At 38.8% G+C, this 19,165-nt stretch overlaps 2 protein-coding genes and 1 long non-coding RNA gene across 3 annotated transcripts in view; 1 reads left to right on the top strand and 2 right to left on the bottom strand.

Annotated features, from left to right (window-relative positions):
• LOC116725038 (uncharacterized) overlaps nucleotides 1–19,165 on the bottom strand; it is a 142,210-nt gene that overhangs the window by 73,326 nt on the left and 49,719 nt on the right. The window lies entirely within an intron of this gene.
• Nucleotides 3,187–12,149, bottom strand: LOC116725044 (NACHT, LRR and PYD domains-containing protein 12-like). The gene is made up of 6 exons (XM_032570927.1): nucleotides 12,091–12,149; nucleotides 11,570–12,047; nucleotides 11,176–11,352; nucleotides 10,238–10,414; nucleotides 3,916–3,962; nucleotides 3,187–3,623 (listed from the first exon to the last, which is right to left on the bottom strand). Exons 2-6 carry the CDS (start codon nucleotides 11,968–11,970, stop codon nucleotides 3,256–3,258), a joined length of 1,170 nt encoding a protein of 389 aa, XP_032426818.1. The 5' UTR covers nucleotides 11,971–12,047; nucleotides 12,091–12,149; the 3' UTR covers nucleotides 3,187–3,255.
• On the top strand, nucleotides 4,147–10,255 carry LOC116725089 (uncharacterized). Its single transcript, XR_004340315.1, has 3 exons — nucleotides 4,147–4,259; nucleotides 6,114–6,116; nucleotides 10,215–10,255. It is a non-coding gene; the product is annotated as an uncharacterized LOC116725089 (long non-coding RNA).

A 19,165-nucleotide genomic window follows, 5' to 3' on the forward strand; every position in this document is an offset into this window, starting at 1 on the left:
CATATTTGTGGAAAAATAAAATTTGTAAAATAAAAATGGAATTGTTTTGTTTTGCTTTTTATCATGGTTTTGTTTTGTTTTATAACTTGTTTTTTTCTTTTTTTGATGGATTTTAAATATTTTTTAAGGTTTATCCACATACCAGTGAGTTTTGGCCCAAGACATTGAGGCATCTACTAGATTGTTTTAACAGTGTCTCTGTATTAGTCTTTTTACATATAATGTGAAGGTCATACTCTTTAAATATGTTTTATACACTAGGAGAAAAAGAAAAATATACCCACTAAGAATCAAGGGAGCTCAAATTGATGACTCTAATGTAGATTGAGCGCTGGAGCTTTTCTTGACCGTCACTTTGGACATGCATGAAGCCAAATGAGGCTTTAGCATCATTTTAAAAATGCAGTTTTATGCATTTTCCAGGCACATAGCACCGTTTTACAGCACTGTCAAGTAACTATGTATGTAAGCATTGTTTTTGGTAACACTTTATTTGATGGGTTGTGAATAAGACTGTCATAACACCGTTATAAACATGAGTAAGTCTTCATGAATATTTATGACTGTTGTCATAAAGTGTCATTCAGTAAATCATGACACTTTTAGTACAAAGTTGACATTATTCAAAATGTCTTCGTTATGACAACTTGACATTAACCAAGAAATTATGATCCGACATAAATTTGTTATAAAAGTATTACTGAATAAACTTTAAAAAATTATGTAGCTTTAAGTTATTAAAGAAAATGTTTAATTAGTAATGCTTTTATGACAAATTTATGTCAGATCATAATTTCTTGGTTAATATTCAGTCCAAACTGAATCGAACTTTCAAAGGCTGCTTTGACTGCGTGTATTAGTCAAAAATTCACATTCATATCACCGGATTATTGCAGCCATTTCTGTTTGCATTTCCTTCTTATTAGATTTCTTGATTTTCTGTTAAAGCAGTTCGGCTGTGACACTTTCATTTACTTTGTTTCTCCTCCTTTGAATTTTACATCAAGGTCCATGGAACAGTCTCTTCTCATTGAGATACTGATTGGTGTAGGTGGAGCTGGTCTGTGATCCTCAGATATTCTGCGAATAAACACCAATTATCTCTAAATGAGTTTCTGAGCACAAAAGAAAAGACTGGATATTTGAAACTGAATCAAAAGTTGTTTTGAGTTCCTGATTTTTCCAGGTAAAACTGTTAGGTGGTGAATTGAGTGCAAAGACATCATCAACCTCAAAATTTTTCAGAAACAGTAAAAGTCTTCCATGACACTTTCATTTACTTTGTTTCTCCTCCTTTAAATTTTACATCAAGGTCCCTGGAACAGTCACTTCTCATTGAGACGCTGGTTGGTTCAGGTGAAGACGACCTTTGATCCACAGACTTTCTGAAAATAATATCAATGAATAAATAATATGGATGAATGAATAAGTCATGTATTTTATACACAATAAAGTACAATCCTTTGTGCATGTTTTTCACTGGACTTTAAAACGTCTATGCGTGCATATCACCGTGATTTGTGAATCTCAACAAATCTCAAATTTCGTAAAATTCAACAAATATCATTTTAACGTTAATTCCTCCCTAAAACTGGTGAAGCTCCTGTAAGAATCCAGTTTAGCACTAACAGAGCCAGACTGGAAGAGAGCAAATGCAACAAATCATTCCAAACTTTAAGAAAAGAACACAAATTCTTGTACATTTATAGTACAACAACTGCATATATGCTGCAGGGACTAATCAGGCTACAAAGCCAAACACATCCATTTGTGAGCATAAAGACAATTAGATTAGAAAATTTTCTCTTTTAGACTTTTAAATATTTATATGTTTTTGTGATACAGATTTTGTAATTGTTTTTGTTACCAACTCTAATATAAGTGACTGGTATGTTTAAAGACAACAAAAATCCTGGATCTGCTTTGACAAAATATATTTATTTTAAAAGCACAGTTCATTTTGGCAACTAAATCCAACTTTGTCCAGCTTTGTGCTGGCACAGCAGATGCATTACAGAAACTTGACTGGAATCCCAGACAGTACAAAAAATATAAGAACAATGCACACACAAAAAAATTTAATATCAGAATGTTCCACACAAAAAAGGCTATTTTTGTTACCGTGCACCCATAGCTCCATAATGCAACATTAAAAAGAAAATGTATTGATTTATTACCAGATCCAAAAATGTTTAAATCAAACACATAGTAAAGGATTTATGTTTTATAAAACTAAATGTTTTCAGTGTTTTTCTGTTCCTCCTTGAACAAAGATCAAACAAATCATATTACCAATATCTGGATCCAACTATTCAACTTTCCAGTTTTCCATGATTAGAAAATGTTTTCATTTAGACACTTAAATATTTGAGGTATCCAGTGCCTGGAAAATGTTATTGTTCCAAAATACACAAACACAAACACACGCCTACACATATACACAGGGTTTGTAGAAAATAGTTATTTACTAACTATACATAGCACATGCTTGTATTTTCAAATATTTTAAATACAAAAAGATAGTAAAAATATTTTTTTTATCTCTGAACAAGTTAAATAAAATATATTAAACGTCTTAGAATTTTTTTTAAATACATGTTTTCTTAAGGAAAGGAAAAAGTTAAATGTCAGTTTTATCAATCAGCAAATTTGTTTTCAATACAGAATACAAAATACAATAAAAATATTCTGGATTTCATCAAATAGTTTAAATAACAGGCTTGTATTTGAAATATAAAATACATAGGCGGATAAAACATAAAACATGATATTTCTTAAAATGCGTAAAAGGTAGATTAAAAATTTGAATTGCATGATATCAATAACATGTATTTTGAGGAATACCTGGAATATGGAGTGATGAAAACTTTTCAATAAAAGATATTGCAAAAAGATGACCTCACTGGGTCCAAATAATAAACATGCATTAAAAACTCCATTTTGCATCTAACTGTGTCGTCTTTGACTAATATGTATTTTTTTATGTTCTGAAACCTTGTAGTGTAACAAATATGCAAAAAAATGAAATCGGGAAGGGGGAAAACACCTTTTCATATTGCTCTAAGTGCTTACTGTCTTTCTAACTTGTGCACTCATAAATCTACAGGTCACACAAAGTCACAGAACCTTTCTCAAACCAGAAGGCTGGAAATAGATCTGCTGTGAATTTTGCTCTGAATGTATGAATCAAGCTCCGCTTCTCTGATGATATATTATAGTAACTTAGAGTTCCTCCTTCCCAGTCAAGAAGCACACCTATTTTTTGCATGTAGGGACTTTGATTTCTTCTTTTGTGTTTTTATGCATGGCTTTGTATCCAGTCTTGGAGCAGAGCAGACTCCAGGACTTGTCATTGCATCCCAGACCACCATCACAGTCCCAGTTTCTACCCACATCTCTATATGCCACAGCAATTCCCACCACACCTTTCCATTCCACTTCCCAGTAACAAAGTCGTTTCAGGCCTTCATCACAAAATACCTGGGTCCTCTTGAACCGTTTATCACTTGTATTTCGCTTTTCCAGCTTCTTCACATCATTATCAGTTTTTGCTTTTTTGTTGTTTTCAGCCAGAACAAGCCGTCTGCTTGCTGAGTTCTTATCAAACATAAGATCTGGACCATCTGAAAGTGTTTAAGAAGAAAATAAAGTAAGCTTTGTGAAAAAGTGTACTGTTTTTACAATAGTGAATCCATAAATTTAAAAATTAAATCTGCTAAATTTGGAGAATTACAAGTCATTAAGTATTTTTCTTTATATTTCCTTATATATAAAGTCATATGCTATCTTTAGTATGATCGTTATTGCCTGTTAAATACCCTTCAGATGATGAAGTTCTAACTTTCACTTTCAGATAAACATGATTCATCTTGTAATACAAAAATGTAAAAGTTGTGAGGGAAAAAAACAGCTTACATTTACTCCAACCAGGTTTTAGTCGATGTTTTCCTTCATAGTCAAAGCTGTGCACAGTAAGACAAGAAAGATTCATTTAATTTTGGAAAAAAATCAGAAAGACATTAGATAATATTTCATTCCTATTTTTATTGTTATGAAAGCTTATTATTATGTAATTTATTACACAATGTGTGTATTAAGTTTAATTCACCAGCTCTTGAACAATAACATTTACTATTGAGCTGAGCATAGCAAGACAGGTTTCAGTGAGATCCCTCATAAATACCTGATTGCTGTTAAAAGGCTCTACTCAGACATGGTGCATCATTAGATTAAGTTATTTTTCTACAAGTTGCAGTACTGTTGGGAACAGGCGTTTTTGGTCCCCGTTTGTGGTTTTTCTTCTGTTCTCCCTGTTTGTCGGCGGTTCCTCATTTCATCCACCTGAGGGCGCCAGAGGCAGCACTAAGGATGGGTGTGCCCGTGATTCAGTGCACCTGTTGTTCATCTTCTAATCATCCTGAAGCTTAAGAGGAGTGGACTGCCTGCACTTCACCGCCTGAGTGTTTGCCAGTGATGGTACCTCGAGCCTCTCTGAGTTGACTCTCTGTGATTTTGTTCTCCGAGAAATACCTAGAGTAATTTCTCCTTGTCCTTTTCCTCTCTCGGGTGTTTTCCTTGAGACACCGAGTACTCTCGTTGTGAAGACCCATCTCTGGCCTTCTGGATTTCCACTCCTCGTGACGCCGTGGAAAGTACCCACTGGTTGCCCGAGCCCAACAGTCATCTCCTCAACCAGATCACCAACAGTTATCGGAGTTTTCCCCAGCTGGCAGTCAGACCGCTCCTTTTTCCTTCCTCCACGCTCAGAACTTACCTGTCCGCCCTCCACCACAACCAAGTGGACCAAGACCCGAACCAGCAGTTACTCTCTCCCAGACTGAACCTACCATCTCACAAAGTAAGACCAGTCCAATTCTGTTCGCAACTCATTTTTCCCATTACCACAAACTCATCTTCTCCCTCTGTTGTTCCTTAGTGAGTCGACGACCCTGTGAGCCTGTTCCTGGATTTATTCTCTCTCAACTATCTTATCATTTTGTGCAAATAAAATCATTTAACTGATTACTATTGTCCTGTGCTTGTTCTGCATGTGGGCTAAGAACTTAAAACCCATTATGACAGAACACTCAGGCCCACAGACTAGCTCCGCAGACGCACTTAGGAGAACAATAGCTGAACAACATTCCCTCCTTCAAAATCATGAATCCGCTTTACAAGAACTCAACAACCGTCAGGCAGAGACTAACCGCCGCCTGGAAGAGCTCACTAACTTTTTACAAAACTCTTTTCAACAGGCTCCAGCTCCCGTTCCCCCTCCGACAGTTCAAGCCTCCGCCTCCAGTCCCGAGACTCCGGTCCGTTCCACGTTTCCCGACTTTCGACCACCAAATCCAGATAAGTTCTCTGGTGATATAAGCAAATGTAGAGGGTTTCTGTTGCAGTGCTCTGTAATTTTCAATCATTCCCCCCAGAGTTTTGTCCACGATGGCTCTAAGATTTCTTTTGTTATCTCCTTGTTGTCTGGCCGGGCCTTGGACTGGGCTGAGGCTAGATTTCCCACGCCCACTGACTATGGATGTTCTTTTGATGATTTTATGAAGGAATTTAAACAAGTCTTTAACCAAGACTGTGACAAGACGTCCACTTCCCGTGATCTGTGGACCATTAAGCAAGGGCATAGAACGGTAGCTGATTTTTCAATTGATTTCAGAATAAAAGCAGCCGCTTCGGTCTGGGATGCTGCCGCATTAAAAAGTGCCTATTTTCATGCCCTGAATGACCCAATAAAAGATAAATTAGCCGCTTTAGATGAGCCTGAGACGCTGGAAGAATTGATAAAACAAACCGTCTGCTTGGATAATAGAATCCGTTCGCGAACAAGGGAGAAGAGTAGAAAGAACTGGCCCATAAAACCAACCACTTTTTCGTCATTGGCTCACTCTTCTTCTCCACAGAGACAAATTGAACCTTCAGACCCTGAACCAATGCAAGTAGGACACACTCGCTTAACTCCTGAGGAGAGACAAAAGAGAATGGTTTCCCGCCTTTGTCTCTATTGTGGTGCAACCGGCCATTTCATATCAAACTGTCCCATTCGGTCAAAAGACCAGGTCTGCCAGTAGAGGCGAGGAGACTGACGGACCATCTTCAAGAAAGTAAGTCACCTCGCCTTTTGCTTCCTGCTATCCTATCCAACAATAATCAATCCATCACTCTCTCTGCCATGATCGACTCTGGATGTGAGCAAAACTTAATCGACTCTTCTTTCATCCAGCAGATGTCAATAGAAGTGGTTCCCCTGTCTTTGCCCCTCCGTGTATCAGCTCTTGACGGAAAAGCCCTCCCCCAGATAACGCACAATACCAAGCCTATACAATTAACCATTTCTGGTAACCATAGCAAACACATCTCATTTTTTGTTTTTCCCACTGCTAACTCCCCCATTATCCTTGGATTCGAGTGGTTACAACAGCACAACCCCCACATAAATTGGTCTAAGATGCATGTTGAATCCTGGTCATCAAATTGTCACTCCACCTGTCTCCGTTCCGCCAGGTCCCTCACCAGCAGACATACAAGAAGCAGACCCTCCCGATCTCTCAACCATTCCAGTCGAATATCATGACTTGGCACTCGTATTCAGTAAAGACAAAGCACTCTCTCTTCCACCACATCGCCCCTACAACTGCCTTATTGATCTTCTCCCTGGCACTCCGCTACCCAGTAGCCGGTTATATAACATCTCTCGTCCCGAGAGGGAGACCATGGAGAAGTACATTAAAGACTCTCTGGCTGCCAGCATCATTCGTCCATCATCTTCTCCTCTAGGTGCAGGGTTTTTCTTTGTTGGGAAGAAAGATGGATCCCTAAGGCCGTGCATAGATTACAGAGGTCTAAACCTAATAACCATTAAAAATAAGTATCCCCTCCCTCTTCTCTCCTCAGCATTTGAACCTGTTCACAAAGCCACCATTTTCACTAAACTTGATCTAAGAAATGCTTACCACCTTCTCCGCATCCGCCAAGGAGACGAGTGGAAGACCGCGTTTAAGACACCAATTGGACATTTCGAATACCTAGTGATGCCTTTTGGCTTGTCAAACGCAACAGCATTTTTCCAAGCACTTGTTAATGACGTTCTGAGAGATTTCCTCAATGTTTTTGTGTTTGTTTATCTTGACGACATTCTAATTTACTCAAAGTCCCTGTCCGAACACAAACTACATGTCCGCCTAGTCCTGCAACTCCTCCTAGAAAACAAACTTTACGTCAAAGCTGAAAAATGTGAGTTTCATCAACCAGCAGTCTCATTCCTGGGTTTCATTCTCGAGAGCGGACAGGTAAGACCAACGGAAGAGAAAATCTCAGCTGTTCTGAACTGGCCCATCCCTGACACCAGAAAACAACTCCAAAGGTTTCTCGGCTTCGCCAACTTCTACCGTCGATTCATATGCAATTATAGTCAGACAGCATTGCCGCTAACTGCACTCACCTCTTCCAAGACAGCATTTGATTGGACTCCAGAGGCTGACCAGGCTTTCAATCAACTAAAATCCCTGTTTGCCAACGCTCCTGTTCTCGTCCAACCCGATCCCAAGAAACAATTCATTGTGGAGGTAGACGCCTCAGACACTGGAGTAGGAGCCGTCCTGTCTCAGAATTCTGATTGAGATAACAAGATTCACCCATGTGCTTTTTTTCTCGCAGATTGTCCCCTGCAGAGCGCAATTATGATGTGGGTGATCGCGAGCTTCTGGCAATAAAGCTCGCGTTGGAGGAGTGGCGGCATTGGCTGGAGGGCGCTGAGCATCCTGTGCTGGTTTGGACAGATCACAAAAATCTTTCATACATTCAGTCCGCTAAAAGACTCAACTCCCGTCAGTCCCGCTGGTCACTGTTTTTCTCTCGTTTTAACTTAACTATCTCCTACCGACCAGGCTCCAGAAACACCAAACCTCTCTCCCGCATACACTCCCCAGATGACTCCCAAAAGGAACCAGCCACCATCCTGCCTCCCAGTTGTCTGGTTGCCTCTGTCACCTGGGAGATTGAGGACCTCATTCGTCAAGCTCAACTAACAGAATCACCCCCCGTTTCAGTTCCCCGCAACAAGATCTATGTTCCCGAGTCTGTCCGAGCCCGTCTGATTCATTCTGCTAAGTTTTCTGCTCACCCTGGGGTCAGTCGCCCTCGTCAACCGCAAGTTCTGGTGGTCATCCTTACACAAAGACATTAAGGAATACGTCCTTGCCTGCTCCATCTGTGCCAGAAATAAATCATCTCACCAACCGCCTTCTGGTCTTCTACAACCTCTCTCAATCCCTAAGCGTCCCTGGTCCCACTTATCCATCGACTTCGTCATGGGTCTCCCCGTATCCAAAGGTATGACCACCATCTTCACTATTGTCGATTGCTTTTCAAAATCTTGTCATCTCATTCCACTCAGGAGACTCCCCACAGCCTTCCAGACCACCCAACTCCTGGTCAAACATGTTTTTCGTCTTCACGGGATCCCACAGGAGATCCTTTCTGACCGCGGTCCCCAGTTCACATCCCAGGTATGGAGACATTTCTGTTCTGCCCTGGAGGCAAAGGTCATACTCACATCTGGTTATCACCCCCAAACTAACAGTCAGTCAGAACGTATAAATCAAGAACTCGAGTCAACTCAGGTGCTTCACTTCCACCAATCCCTCTGATTGGAGTGTTTACCTCCCCTGGGTCGAGTATGCTCACAATTCTCACGTCTCTGCTGCAACCGGTTTTTCTCCTTTTGAAGTTTCATTAAGTTACCAACCACCCCTGTTTCCCTCAGATGAAAAGGAGATCTCAGTCACCTCTGTGCAACACCACATCCGTCGCTACAAAAGTATCTGGAACAGGACCATCAAGGCTCTCAACCACACCGCTGAACAGAACCGACGCTTCGCTGATCGCAAAAGGTCCCCGGCTCCATCATATGCTCCGTGCCAAAAGGCTTGGCTTTCTGCACGAGACATTCCACTCAAATCCATATCTAAGAAACTCTCCCCCAGATTCATCGGTCCATATGAAGTTGAAAAGGTCATCAGTCCCTCAGCTGTTTGCCTCCGTATTCCCTCATCTCTTCGCATTCACCCCACATTTCATGTCTCTCAGATCAAACCAGTTCGAACCAGCACATTGTGCCCTCCTTCCGAGCCCCCTCCTCCCACCCGAGACGTGGGTGGCCATCCTGTCTACACTGTCCGTCGGATCGTGGATTCCCGTCGGCGAGGTCGGGGCTGGCAGTACCTTGTCGACTGGGAGGGCTACGGTCCGGAGGATCGCTCGTGGGTCCTGGGCGCTTTTGTTCTTGACCCTTCTTTGATTGATGAGTATCGTTCCTCGCTCCCTTCTTGTTCGTCTCGGCCGCCAGGTGGTAACCGTTGGGGGGGGGGGTACTGTTGGGAACCGGTGTTTTTGGTCCCCGTTTGTGGTTTTTTTTCTGTTCTCCCTGTTTGTCGGCGGTTCCTCATTTCATCCACCTGAGGGCGCCAGAGGCAGCACTAAGGATGGGTGTGCCCGTGATTCAGCGCACCTGTTGTTCATCTTCTAATCATCCTGAAGCTTAAGAGGAGTGGACTACCTGCACTTCACTGCCTGAGTGTTTGCCAATGATGGTACCTCGAGCCTCTCTGAGTTGACTCTGTGATTTTGTTCTCCGAGAAATACCTAGAGTAATTTCTCCTTGTCCTTTTCCTCTCTCGGGTGTTTTCCTTGAGACACCGAGTACTCTCGTTGTGAAGACCCATCTCTGGCCTTCTGGATTTCCACTCCTCGTGACGCCGTGGAAAGTACCCACTGGTTGCCCGAGCCCAACAGTCATCTCCTCAACCAGATCACCAACAGTTATCGGAGTTTTCCCCAGCTGGCAGTCAGACCGCTCCTTTTTCCTTCCTCTACGCTCAGAACTTACCTGTCCGCCCTCCACCACAACCATGTGGACCAAGACCCGAACTGGCAGTTACTCTCTCCCAGACTGAACGTACCATCTCACAAAGTAAGACCAGTCCAATTCTGTTCGCAACTCATTTTTCCCATTACCACAAACTCATCTTCTCCCCCTGTTGTTCCTTAGTGAGTCGACGACCCTGTGAACCTGTTCCTGGATTTATTCTCTCTCAACTATCTTATCATTTTGTGCAAATAAAATCATTTAACTGATTACTATTGTCCTGTGCTTGTTCTGCATGTGGGCTAAGAACTTAAAACCCATTATGACAAGTACTAAGTAATGTCTGATTTATTTACTCACTTCACAGGCTCAAGTTTCTTGTTTGGATCCTCAACTATTGCATTGAGAGCCCTCATCCCATTGTCTCCAGGGTGATTGTAACTCAGGTCCAAGTGTTTAAGAGAGGAGTTTCTACTGGACTTAATAGCTTCAGCCAGAGAAATGCAGCCTTCCTCTGTCACTTGACATCCTGCCAGCCTGCACAAAGACAAAGCTTTGGATTAGAAATGGAGCTCAGCAAAATTGGACAGTTTTATATATATATATATATATATAGGAGTCCAAATTATGGTGTCTTAAAACACTGGAATATTCCAGCTTATTTTTTTGATAACTATAAATCCATTTTTTCCTCATTACTTCCAACATGACATTGAATAATCTTTGAATATAATTTTGTGTAAAACTCAATTATGGTTTAAATGGTAAATGGCCTGAACTTGCCTAGCACTTTTTCAAGTCCATTGGACCCCAAAGTGCTTCATGCCACATTTGGTCATTCATCCATTCACACACACATTCCACATTGATGGTGGCGAGCTACTAGATTGTAGTCACCCCTGAAACAGACTGACAGAGGAGAAGCTGCTATGCACCAGGGCCACTGGGTCCTCTGACCACCAGAAGGCAAGTCAAGTGATTGGTCTTAACCACAACCACACACAATGGTGTTCAAACTGGAAACCTACTGGTTCTAGAATAGGAACCGGTAGGTTTAGCGACCATCACCCCTAAGGAAAGACTTTCAAATTATTTAATTTATACATGGGCTGCTCATCTCTCAACTTTAGTTTTATCCTTCTCAGTACCATTTTCATAGGACTGTTGTATTATATTGACACTTAACACTAACAAGAATTGTGAACACATAGAAAGGCCTTAAATCTTGGGGAAAAAACAGATTATGAACTCAAAATAGTAGCTAACTATATCACTGGTTGATATATTGAAAAACCTACTTGAGAGTCTCTAGTTTACAGTTCACATGTTTCAATCCATCAGCAAGTCGCATCACTCCAGCATCCAGCAAATCATTATGACTCAGGTCCAACTCTGTGAGATTTGAGGATGGATTGGTTATCACTGAAGATGTCAGACCTTTGCAAGATTCTTCAGAGAGCTCACACCAACTCAGTCTGTTAAAAGATCCATGAAAACAATCAAGTTAATTTGACAAACCATGTGTGAAATTCCACATGTTTGTGTTGTCAAACTACAATCCCACCGCCAATGGCAAAAGCCCTAACTCTCATACACAACATTAATAGTTTGTTCAAAATGAAGAAATTATTAAAAAGGATTATTCTGAACTAGTGAGGTATCGTAGACACTATATGATATAAAAATACTTACAAAGTAGTGTTTGAGACGTTGACCACTGGCATCAATCCCAGAAGGACTTTCTCTGATTTCAGGTATTTCTTAAGATCAAACACTTCAAGGTTTTCATCTGATGTCAGCAGCACAAAGGTTAAAGCTGACCACTGAGAAGTACTGAAAGTTTCAAAAGGTTTTTCATCTGAACTAAGATAACCTTGGATTTCTTTAACAAGGCTGTCGTCATTAAGCTCATTAAGACAGTAGAAAAGATTAAGGTTTTTCTCTGTGTCACTGTTGTTCTCTCTGATCTTCTTTTTGATGTACTCTGCTGTTTCCTTACTAATGTCTTTGTGTTTTTCAGTCTTATCCATCAGATCCTGAAGTAGATCCTGATTAGATTCCAGAGAGAGACCCACTAGGAACCGAAGGAACATGTCCCAGTCCCCATGTTCATTCTCAAAAGCCTTGTCCACTGCTTTCTTATAAAACTCTGAGGCTGCTGAGCTGGATTCTATGAACAAAATTTCTCCTTTGTTATTAAATGAGTAGAAGACATGGAGAGCTGCCATGTACTCTTGAATACTTTTATGGACAAAGCAAAACATATTCTGAGGGTACAGTCCGTGGTTTTCTCGTTTGATCTGAGTTAACAACCCAGAGAAAACAGCAGCTTTGGTTACATCAGTCCCACAACTGGTCAAATCTTCTTCAGTAAAGAGAAGGTTTTTCTCCTCTAGTCCTTTGAAAGCAAGTTTTCCCAAAGATAGGATTGTTTCATCATTAGTTTTATCACAGAATGTCTCCGTTCCAGAGGTTTCAGAGGTTGATTGATCTGTATTATATTTTACTTTTGTCTGTCTGCGCTGGAGCAAAAGGAAATGTGTGTACATGTCAGTCAGAGTTTTTGGCATTTTATCATCTTGATTTCTTTCAACAAAGTCCTCCAAAACCTTTGATGTGATGAAACAGAAAATAGGGATGTGGCACATTATGTAAAGAGTTCTTGACTTCTTCACATATGACAAGACCTTTTTAGCCACATTCTCATCACTGAATCGCTTCATGAAATACTTTTCCTTTTGCTCATCATTAAATCCTCTCACTTCTGTCATTCGATCAACGTTTTCTGGAGGAATGTTGTTGGATGCTGCAGGTCGGGAGGTGATCCAGATTTGAGCTTTAGGGAGCAAATTTCCCAGGATAAGCTTTGACAGCAGATCATTTATTGAGGTTGGTGTTGTGAGATCATTCAATTTATTTGTTTCACTGAACTTAAGATCAAGACGACATTCATCAAAACCATCCAGAACAATCAGAATGTTGTATTTGTCATAGTCAGTTATTTCAGATGTACTCATTGCTGGGAAGAACTGATGAATCAGATCTTGTAAACTTTGTTCTTTATCTGCTCTCAGATTTAACTCTCGGAAAGGAAGTGGAAAAATAAAAAAAATGTTTTCTGTTGCTTTGCTCTCTGCCCAGTCAAGTATGTATTTCATTGAGGCAAATGTTTTTCCTACGCCTGCCACTCCAACGGTAAGGACAGTCTTAATGTTTTGATTATTATTTGCAGGTTTAAAGATGTCACAGTATTTAATAGATGTTTCTTCATCTGTCGTTTTGAACTTTGCATCCTGAACCTGCATGGCTTCATTCTGAGCACGCTCTCCTTCTGTGATGTAGAGGTCAGTGAAGACCTCGTTGAGAAGAGCTGAGGTCTTCTGTCCATCAATCCCTTCAGACACACTGGTGAATTGATCTTTTAATTGACTTTTGAGTTTTCTTTGACTTCTGATATCAGGCCTCTCTGAAAAAATAAAATGTGGATAAACAAAAAACATAGATGAAATACTTTTGAAACAATTTTATATTAAATATTCTTTTGATATAAATTTAAAAAGACACACAATAAAAGACTACTAATCACAAAATTTGACCTGCTGCTGTGTGACAAAGGAATGTGTTGTAAAAACTAAACTTGTGCAGTTTTCTGTTTATAGGGTTTTGTATGTCGTAAAAATTCAAGCACAAAGCAGACTAAAACTTAAAACTACAGATGTTTCTTCAGGTCACTCAAAATCTACTTGGGATCATAGATTTTTGTCACGGAAAGTACTTGCTGCCATGTGTTGAATTAAAATTATGAGTTGTAATGTATATAACAGTGCATATACATTTTATGGTGCAGACTGTCGTTGAATGCACCAGGAAAGTCTGAGTACCTGATATGAGTAGCACGCATTCGTGTTGTGTGGACCGATACACATCAGGAGACGTGTTGTAACTCTATATAGGTGTATGAGAAGCATGTCATAAGATTCTACTATTAAAGTCACATTGACTTCTGCATGACGGAACGCCGCTGCCTTTCACCATCCAACCTTGAAGAAACACCAATCTGAAGCTGTTGGTGCAGAAACTCAACAGTCAGCCTAGCTTAGAGATAGGTGCTGGAAATACACATCTACATACACTCAGGCCAGTTATGTCAGAATAAAAGAGCGATTAGGAGCGCAGATATACATCTCGTCAATCAGCGTTTTAATTGGTATCTTCAATGCATGTTGCAATGTATCTTGCTGAAATATTGCTGAAATATTACTGGATTCATGCAGAGGAGAGTTTTATCAGCAACATTTTCAATTTTAGATATGACAATATTGCAGTGCATTTGGAGATTTGTAGTATACTTTGGTATACCGATGACCCTTTGGAAACCAATAGGCAACAGTTAAATTTTAGGCTTGTAATCAATTTTATTTAATATTGTTTTAACTATTTATTTCTTAGTAGCAGGTCTTAAGTCTCTCTTTTTTGTGTGACCTTTTATACTACTAATTAATTGCAGCCGCAGTCATACTTTTGTGTAAACTATTTACGACTCTAAATTACGGTGGCCCTGATGTGCAAACTAGGCCCATAAATCAATAAACACAATTACAAAAAAACAATAAAAAACACAACTATAAAATATGAAAACACAACGACATTAACCAATTTAAAAAAAATAAACTCAACAACATGACTGCCTTAAACACACCATTGTGTTGTGAGTATTTTTGTTAAAAATATAAATACTATGGTGATACAAATATAGCTACTGAAATCATTACTTATTTGTCTTTGTGATACAAAATATTCATGTGTATTTGTGAATGAGTATTTTGTTGTGGTGAAGTTTTAAGTTTGAAACAAGTTTTATCCAGAATACATTTGGAGACAATATTGGCCATCCACTTGTACATTTGCATATCATACAGTTAAATGTAAGAGTGAAAAAAAAGGCAGTCATATAGCACAACATTTTATTCAATATTTTATACCTACTACGTCACTAAAATCAGTCAGTGTTGTAAAGTTTTTAACAACCATGAGTCAACCCTACTGTGGCAACCTATATAATTAATCAGAATTTAATTGTGAGAGAACCCACTCTTTAACTCTTTTCAAATCTGATAAAAACTTGAATCAATAAAGTCCAAATTTGCCTCCCATCTGGACCCCCTATGGGCCTGTTCTAGGGGTGTGCTACCCTCCCAGTGCCTCTGAAGCGCCACTCCTGACTCATACAGTTTTGTGCAATTGGATTGAATAACTCTAGTAGAGATCTAAGTTGTTTAAATAAGAACCATTCAAGTTAATATGACTTAATTTTAATATAAACATGAAACACATTTAAATAAGTATGAATAAATAGAGTGTTTTTGTCTAACACTCTATTTAGTGTGTTATGCAACAATGCAACAATCATTAATGTTGCAACGTTAATGATTTACGTTGCAACATACTAAATAAAATGAGTTAACAAATGTATTTGAGTAACCTTATCCTAATTGCTTTGGGTTCCTTGGATTGTAAACACCTAATAAAATAAAATAAAATAGTTTAGTTACAAAACTTAAATCAATTTATGCAATCAGTTTCCCCAATTCATTTGAGTTAACTTGACTTGCCGGGTTTTACAGTGTACATCACATGTCTCAAACTCCAGTCCTCAAGGGCCGTTTTGTCCTGCAGTTTTTAGATGTGCCACAGGTACAAAACACTGGAAAGGAATGGCTAAATTACCTCCTCCTTGTGTAGATCAGTTCTCCAGAGCCTTGCTAATAACTTTATTATTCTATTCAGGTGTGTTTGACACCCCTGGTGTACATAGATTTCGTTCAGAATTATATTTTTTTCACATTTGCCTGACGTGTGTGTATAGTGTTAAGGAAAATGATTATTTAGTGCTAAAAATACACTTAATCTTCTAACATGTGTTAATCACTCGTATTTGAAAAAACAGGCTTTGTGTGACCCTTCGAAAGAGGCCCGGAGGAGACAAGCAGACGCCTTCCACTGTCTGTTTAAGAGCATACAAAAGCCATAAAATTAGCATCTCCATGGAAACGGCAGCTGGAATGTGGGAGGAAGAAACTCCAGGGGAGTCGGCGAGATTTATAGCAGGACTTCGGTGCGGGGGATATTCGTGCAGGACTAAGGGGTTTCCCGCCGGTTTGGCTTGATAGACAACAGAGCACCTTCGAAGCTGAGCTGTAAGGAGGGGAGTTTCCGGGGTTTCTTTGGGGGGCCGAACAGGTCTCTGAGTGGTCGAAGAACAGAACGCCTTCTTTGCATGTATTAAATAGGGAAACACCTCTTTCATTTAAAAGTACAGGTCAGCAAGCGAACAGAGAGTTTTTTTTCCATCTTTTCTCCACGTGGGCGCCTTTGTCTGTCTTTGTGTTCGTTGGTCTTCCCTTGTGTGTCTTATTTTGTGATGAAATGTATATCTCTGTATCTCTGCAGCTTTGTTGTCGATTGCTTTGTATGAATTAAACTCTGTGATCTGTGACGTCATTGTGCCTCGCCGTCGTCTTGCAGCCGTGACGACATCCGCTCGGGACCCGGGCTAACAGGAGGAAAAGAGAGCCATGCTTTTTCCAAAATTTAAGCTAACCTAATAACTTTCCTCCTTAATAATAGCCTTAGTTATTGTTTGTTTAATCTGTCATATGTAGAGTGGAGTTAGTGCTTTTCTGAATATATTTTCTGTGTCTATCTTGGTTTTTATCAACTTTCTTCACTTTTAATAAATGAAACTTAATTGTCAGTTTCTGAGTTAGTTTTACACCCTGAAGCCTAAGCAATGTGCAGTAATTTCATTAAGACGAATTTACTGTACCTACATAGCTCTCTGGAATGGCAAAGAGTCATCCTTGAAACTCAGTTTGAAAAGTTATATGGCTAATTTGTTTATAAATTTTAAAATAATTTGATTTGATTTTAACTAAAAGTCAAAATTTTGTAATTTTACTGATGACAGTTTAAATGTCAGAAAAGACATTTAAGTTCAATATAATTATAAAACATTTGTATTTGCAGATCTTACCTCGTATTTCTGTCAGTCTGTCAATAAAGCCATCAGGGATTTTCTCTGGAGGCTGAGAGGTTATCCAAACCTTGGCCTCTGGCAGCAGGTTTCCTCTGATAAGGTTTGTTAGCAACAAGTCGACTGACGTTGGTTCTCTCACATCAGTCAAGATTTCATTGTTTTCAAAGTTTAAACAATCTTGATATGCATTGAGTCCATCCAAAATAAACACAATATTTAACCGGGAATAGTCAGAGATGATGATATTTTTGGTTTCCTCGAAGAAGTGATTAAGAAGCTCAAACAAACTGATATTTTTATTTTTTATCAAGTTGAGTTTTGAGAAGTCAATAAGAAACAAAAGTTCTGCAGGTTTTGCCTGGATAATGGCATCTTTGATCCTGGTGAAAAATGACTTGTTCTTATTATCCTTTTTAGCCCATTCTTTTATAAATTTGTTCATGTGAAAAGATTTTCCTATACCAGCTTCTCCAATGGTCAGCACTGTTCTAATTTTCTGTCCTTTCACATCTTTGAAGATCTCAGAAGTGGATTTCACTTTTGTAAAATCTTTCTGCTCACTTTCCCCTTCTTCAGATCCATTTTCTCTCCTGATGACATGTTCTGTTGTTTTCTGGTTTGGATGACTGATTTCATCTTTTACCTCAGTGATTTCTTTCAGAAATCTATTTTTCAGACATGATTCTAACTTCTTCTGTTGCTCATAGGTTTCTAATCAGACAAAGCAAAGTTATACAATGATGTAAAATCATATAAGTCTTGAATAAAGTAAACAAAAATGTATAGAAGATAAAATAAGAGTAATTAACTTAGATGATAAATATTCTTACCTTGACATTGTACAGTTTTGTTGATATCTTTAGAAGGAATCTTATCAACTCCTTTTGGTTGAGAAATTATCCAAATATGAGCGTCAGGAAGCAGATTTCCTTTGATCAGATTCGTTAGCAGCACATCCATTGATGCTGTTTCCTTCAAGTCTTTAACTTCTTTGTTGTTTTCAAAGTCAAGAGGAAGTTTGCATTTTTCCAGTCCATCAAGAATGAAACATATCTTTTTCTTGTCATCATTGGAAACGTTAACATTTTTTTTGTTGAAGAAATCATCCAGCAGAGATTCCATGCTTTTTACTTCATCCTTCTTTTTATTCAACTCAGTGAAATCAAGGGTCACTAAAGCCTTTATGTCTTTGTTGGAGTTTCCTTCTGCCCAGTCGATCATGAACATTGTTGTTTGGAAAGTTTTACCAACACCAGGGACTCCTTTCATCAGTACAGTTCGCACATATTTGGAATTCCGAGATGCTTTAGAAAATAAATCTTTGGGAGTGATTAGGTTCCCACTTTCAACCATCACTATCTCAGAGAGTTTTGGGTCAATTTTATGTCTTCCCACCTCCTTGAGAATTATTTTCTTCAGGTCATTTTTTCCCTTGGCATCTCCTCCTGTAATTTTTAAATTAATGATATGTGAACAACAGAAATAAGCATAACATATTTGATACACATGATTGACAACACTATTCAGAATATATTTTCAGCAATAATCTGCACTAATATCTCATATTTCCTCCTGGCATCCAGCTGTCATCAATAATCAACATCAAGTATTCAGAATTAATGAATAAAAACAATCTGTGTTTCTTCTGCGCAACACTTTAAACTCAGCAAAAAGCAATAATATTCACTAAGTGACACCCCCGCAAATTATTATTAGTTTACACCATTGACATTTTTTTCTTGAAACATCAACTATTGTCAGGGAAAGTAATAATAAGACCTGACAAATACTGGTTTAAGATTCACAAGATTTGAGGCTTTATAATTTAGGGAGAGAAAAAACAACTTGGTTTTCTTAGAAGCAGTTAGTTTTACTTTCCGGTGACAATTTTTTTGTTAATGTTCAAATAGAAAGAACTGGAATATTTTGACAACAGCAAGTAAGACACTAATCATTTCTACATCAGACAACACTTCATTAAAATAACACCAACAAAAAAACAAGTAAAAACAAAGTCTTACAATTACAAAATATAATCTGACACTGAGAGTTTATCTCTTGAAAATATGTATTCATTAGTAAACAATTTAAAGCCAATGGACAGTTAGACTTAAAAAAAACATAAGTCATGCTCACCTCTGTCAGCTGGTCCAGATGTTTCAGATTGGTTGTGATTAGAAACACTGCAGACGAAGACAAAACATTTAACTGTTTTGATTTATATTTATTAAAACAGACAAGTGTTTACTGAT

The sequence above is a fragment of the Xiphophorus hellerii genome, chromosome 1 (genome assembly GCF_003331165.1).
Source record: "Xiphophorus hellerii strain 12219 chromosome 1, Xiphophorus_hellerii-4.1, whole genome shotgun sequence".
Classification (NCBI taxonomy): domain Eukaryota; kingdom Metazoa; phylum Chordata; class Actinopteri; order Cyprinodontiformes; family Poeciliidae; genus Xiphophorus; species Xiphophorus hellerii.

Bases quoted from the DNA above. Each gene is read 5' to 3' on its own strand.
- LOC116725044 (XM_032570927.1), bottom strand. From the start codon at position 11,970: ATGTTCCTTCGGTTCCTAGTGGGTCTCTCTCTGGAATCTAATCAGGAT. The intron at 11,353-11,569 runs GTAAGTATTTTT...ATCTTTTAACAG, and splicing joins AACGTCTCAAACACTACTTT to ACTGAGTTGGTGTGAGCTCT. The intron at 3,963-10,237 runs GTGAGTAAATAA...TACTGTGCACAG, and splicing joins AAGAAACTTGAGCCTGTGAA to CTTTGACTATGAAGGAAAAC.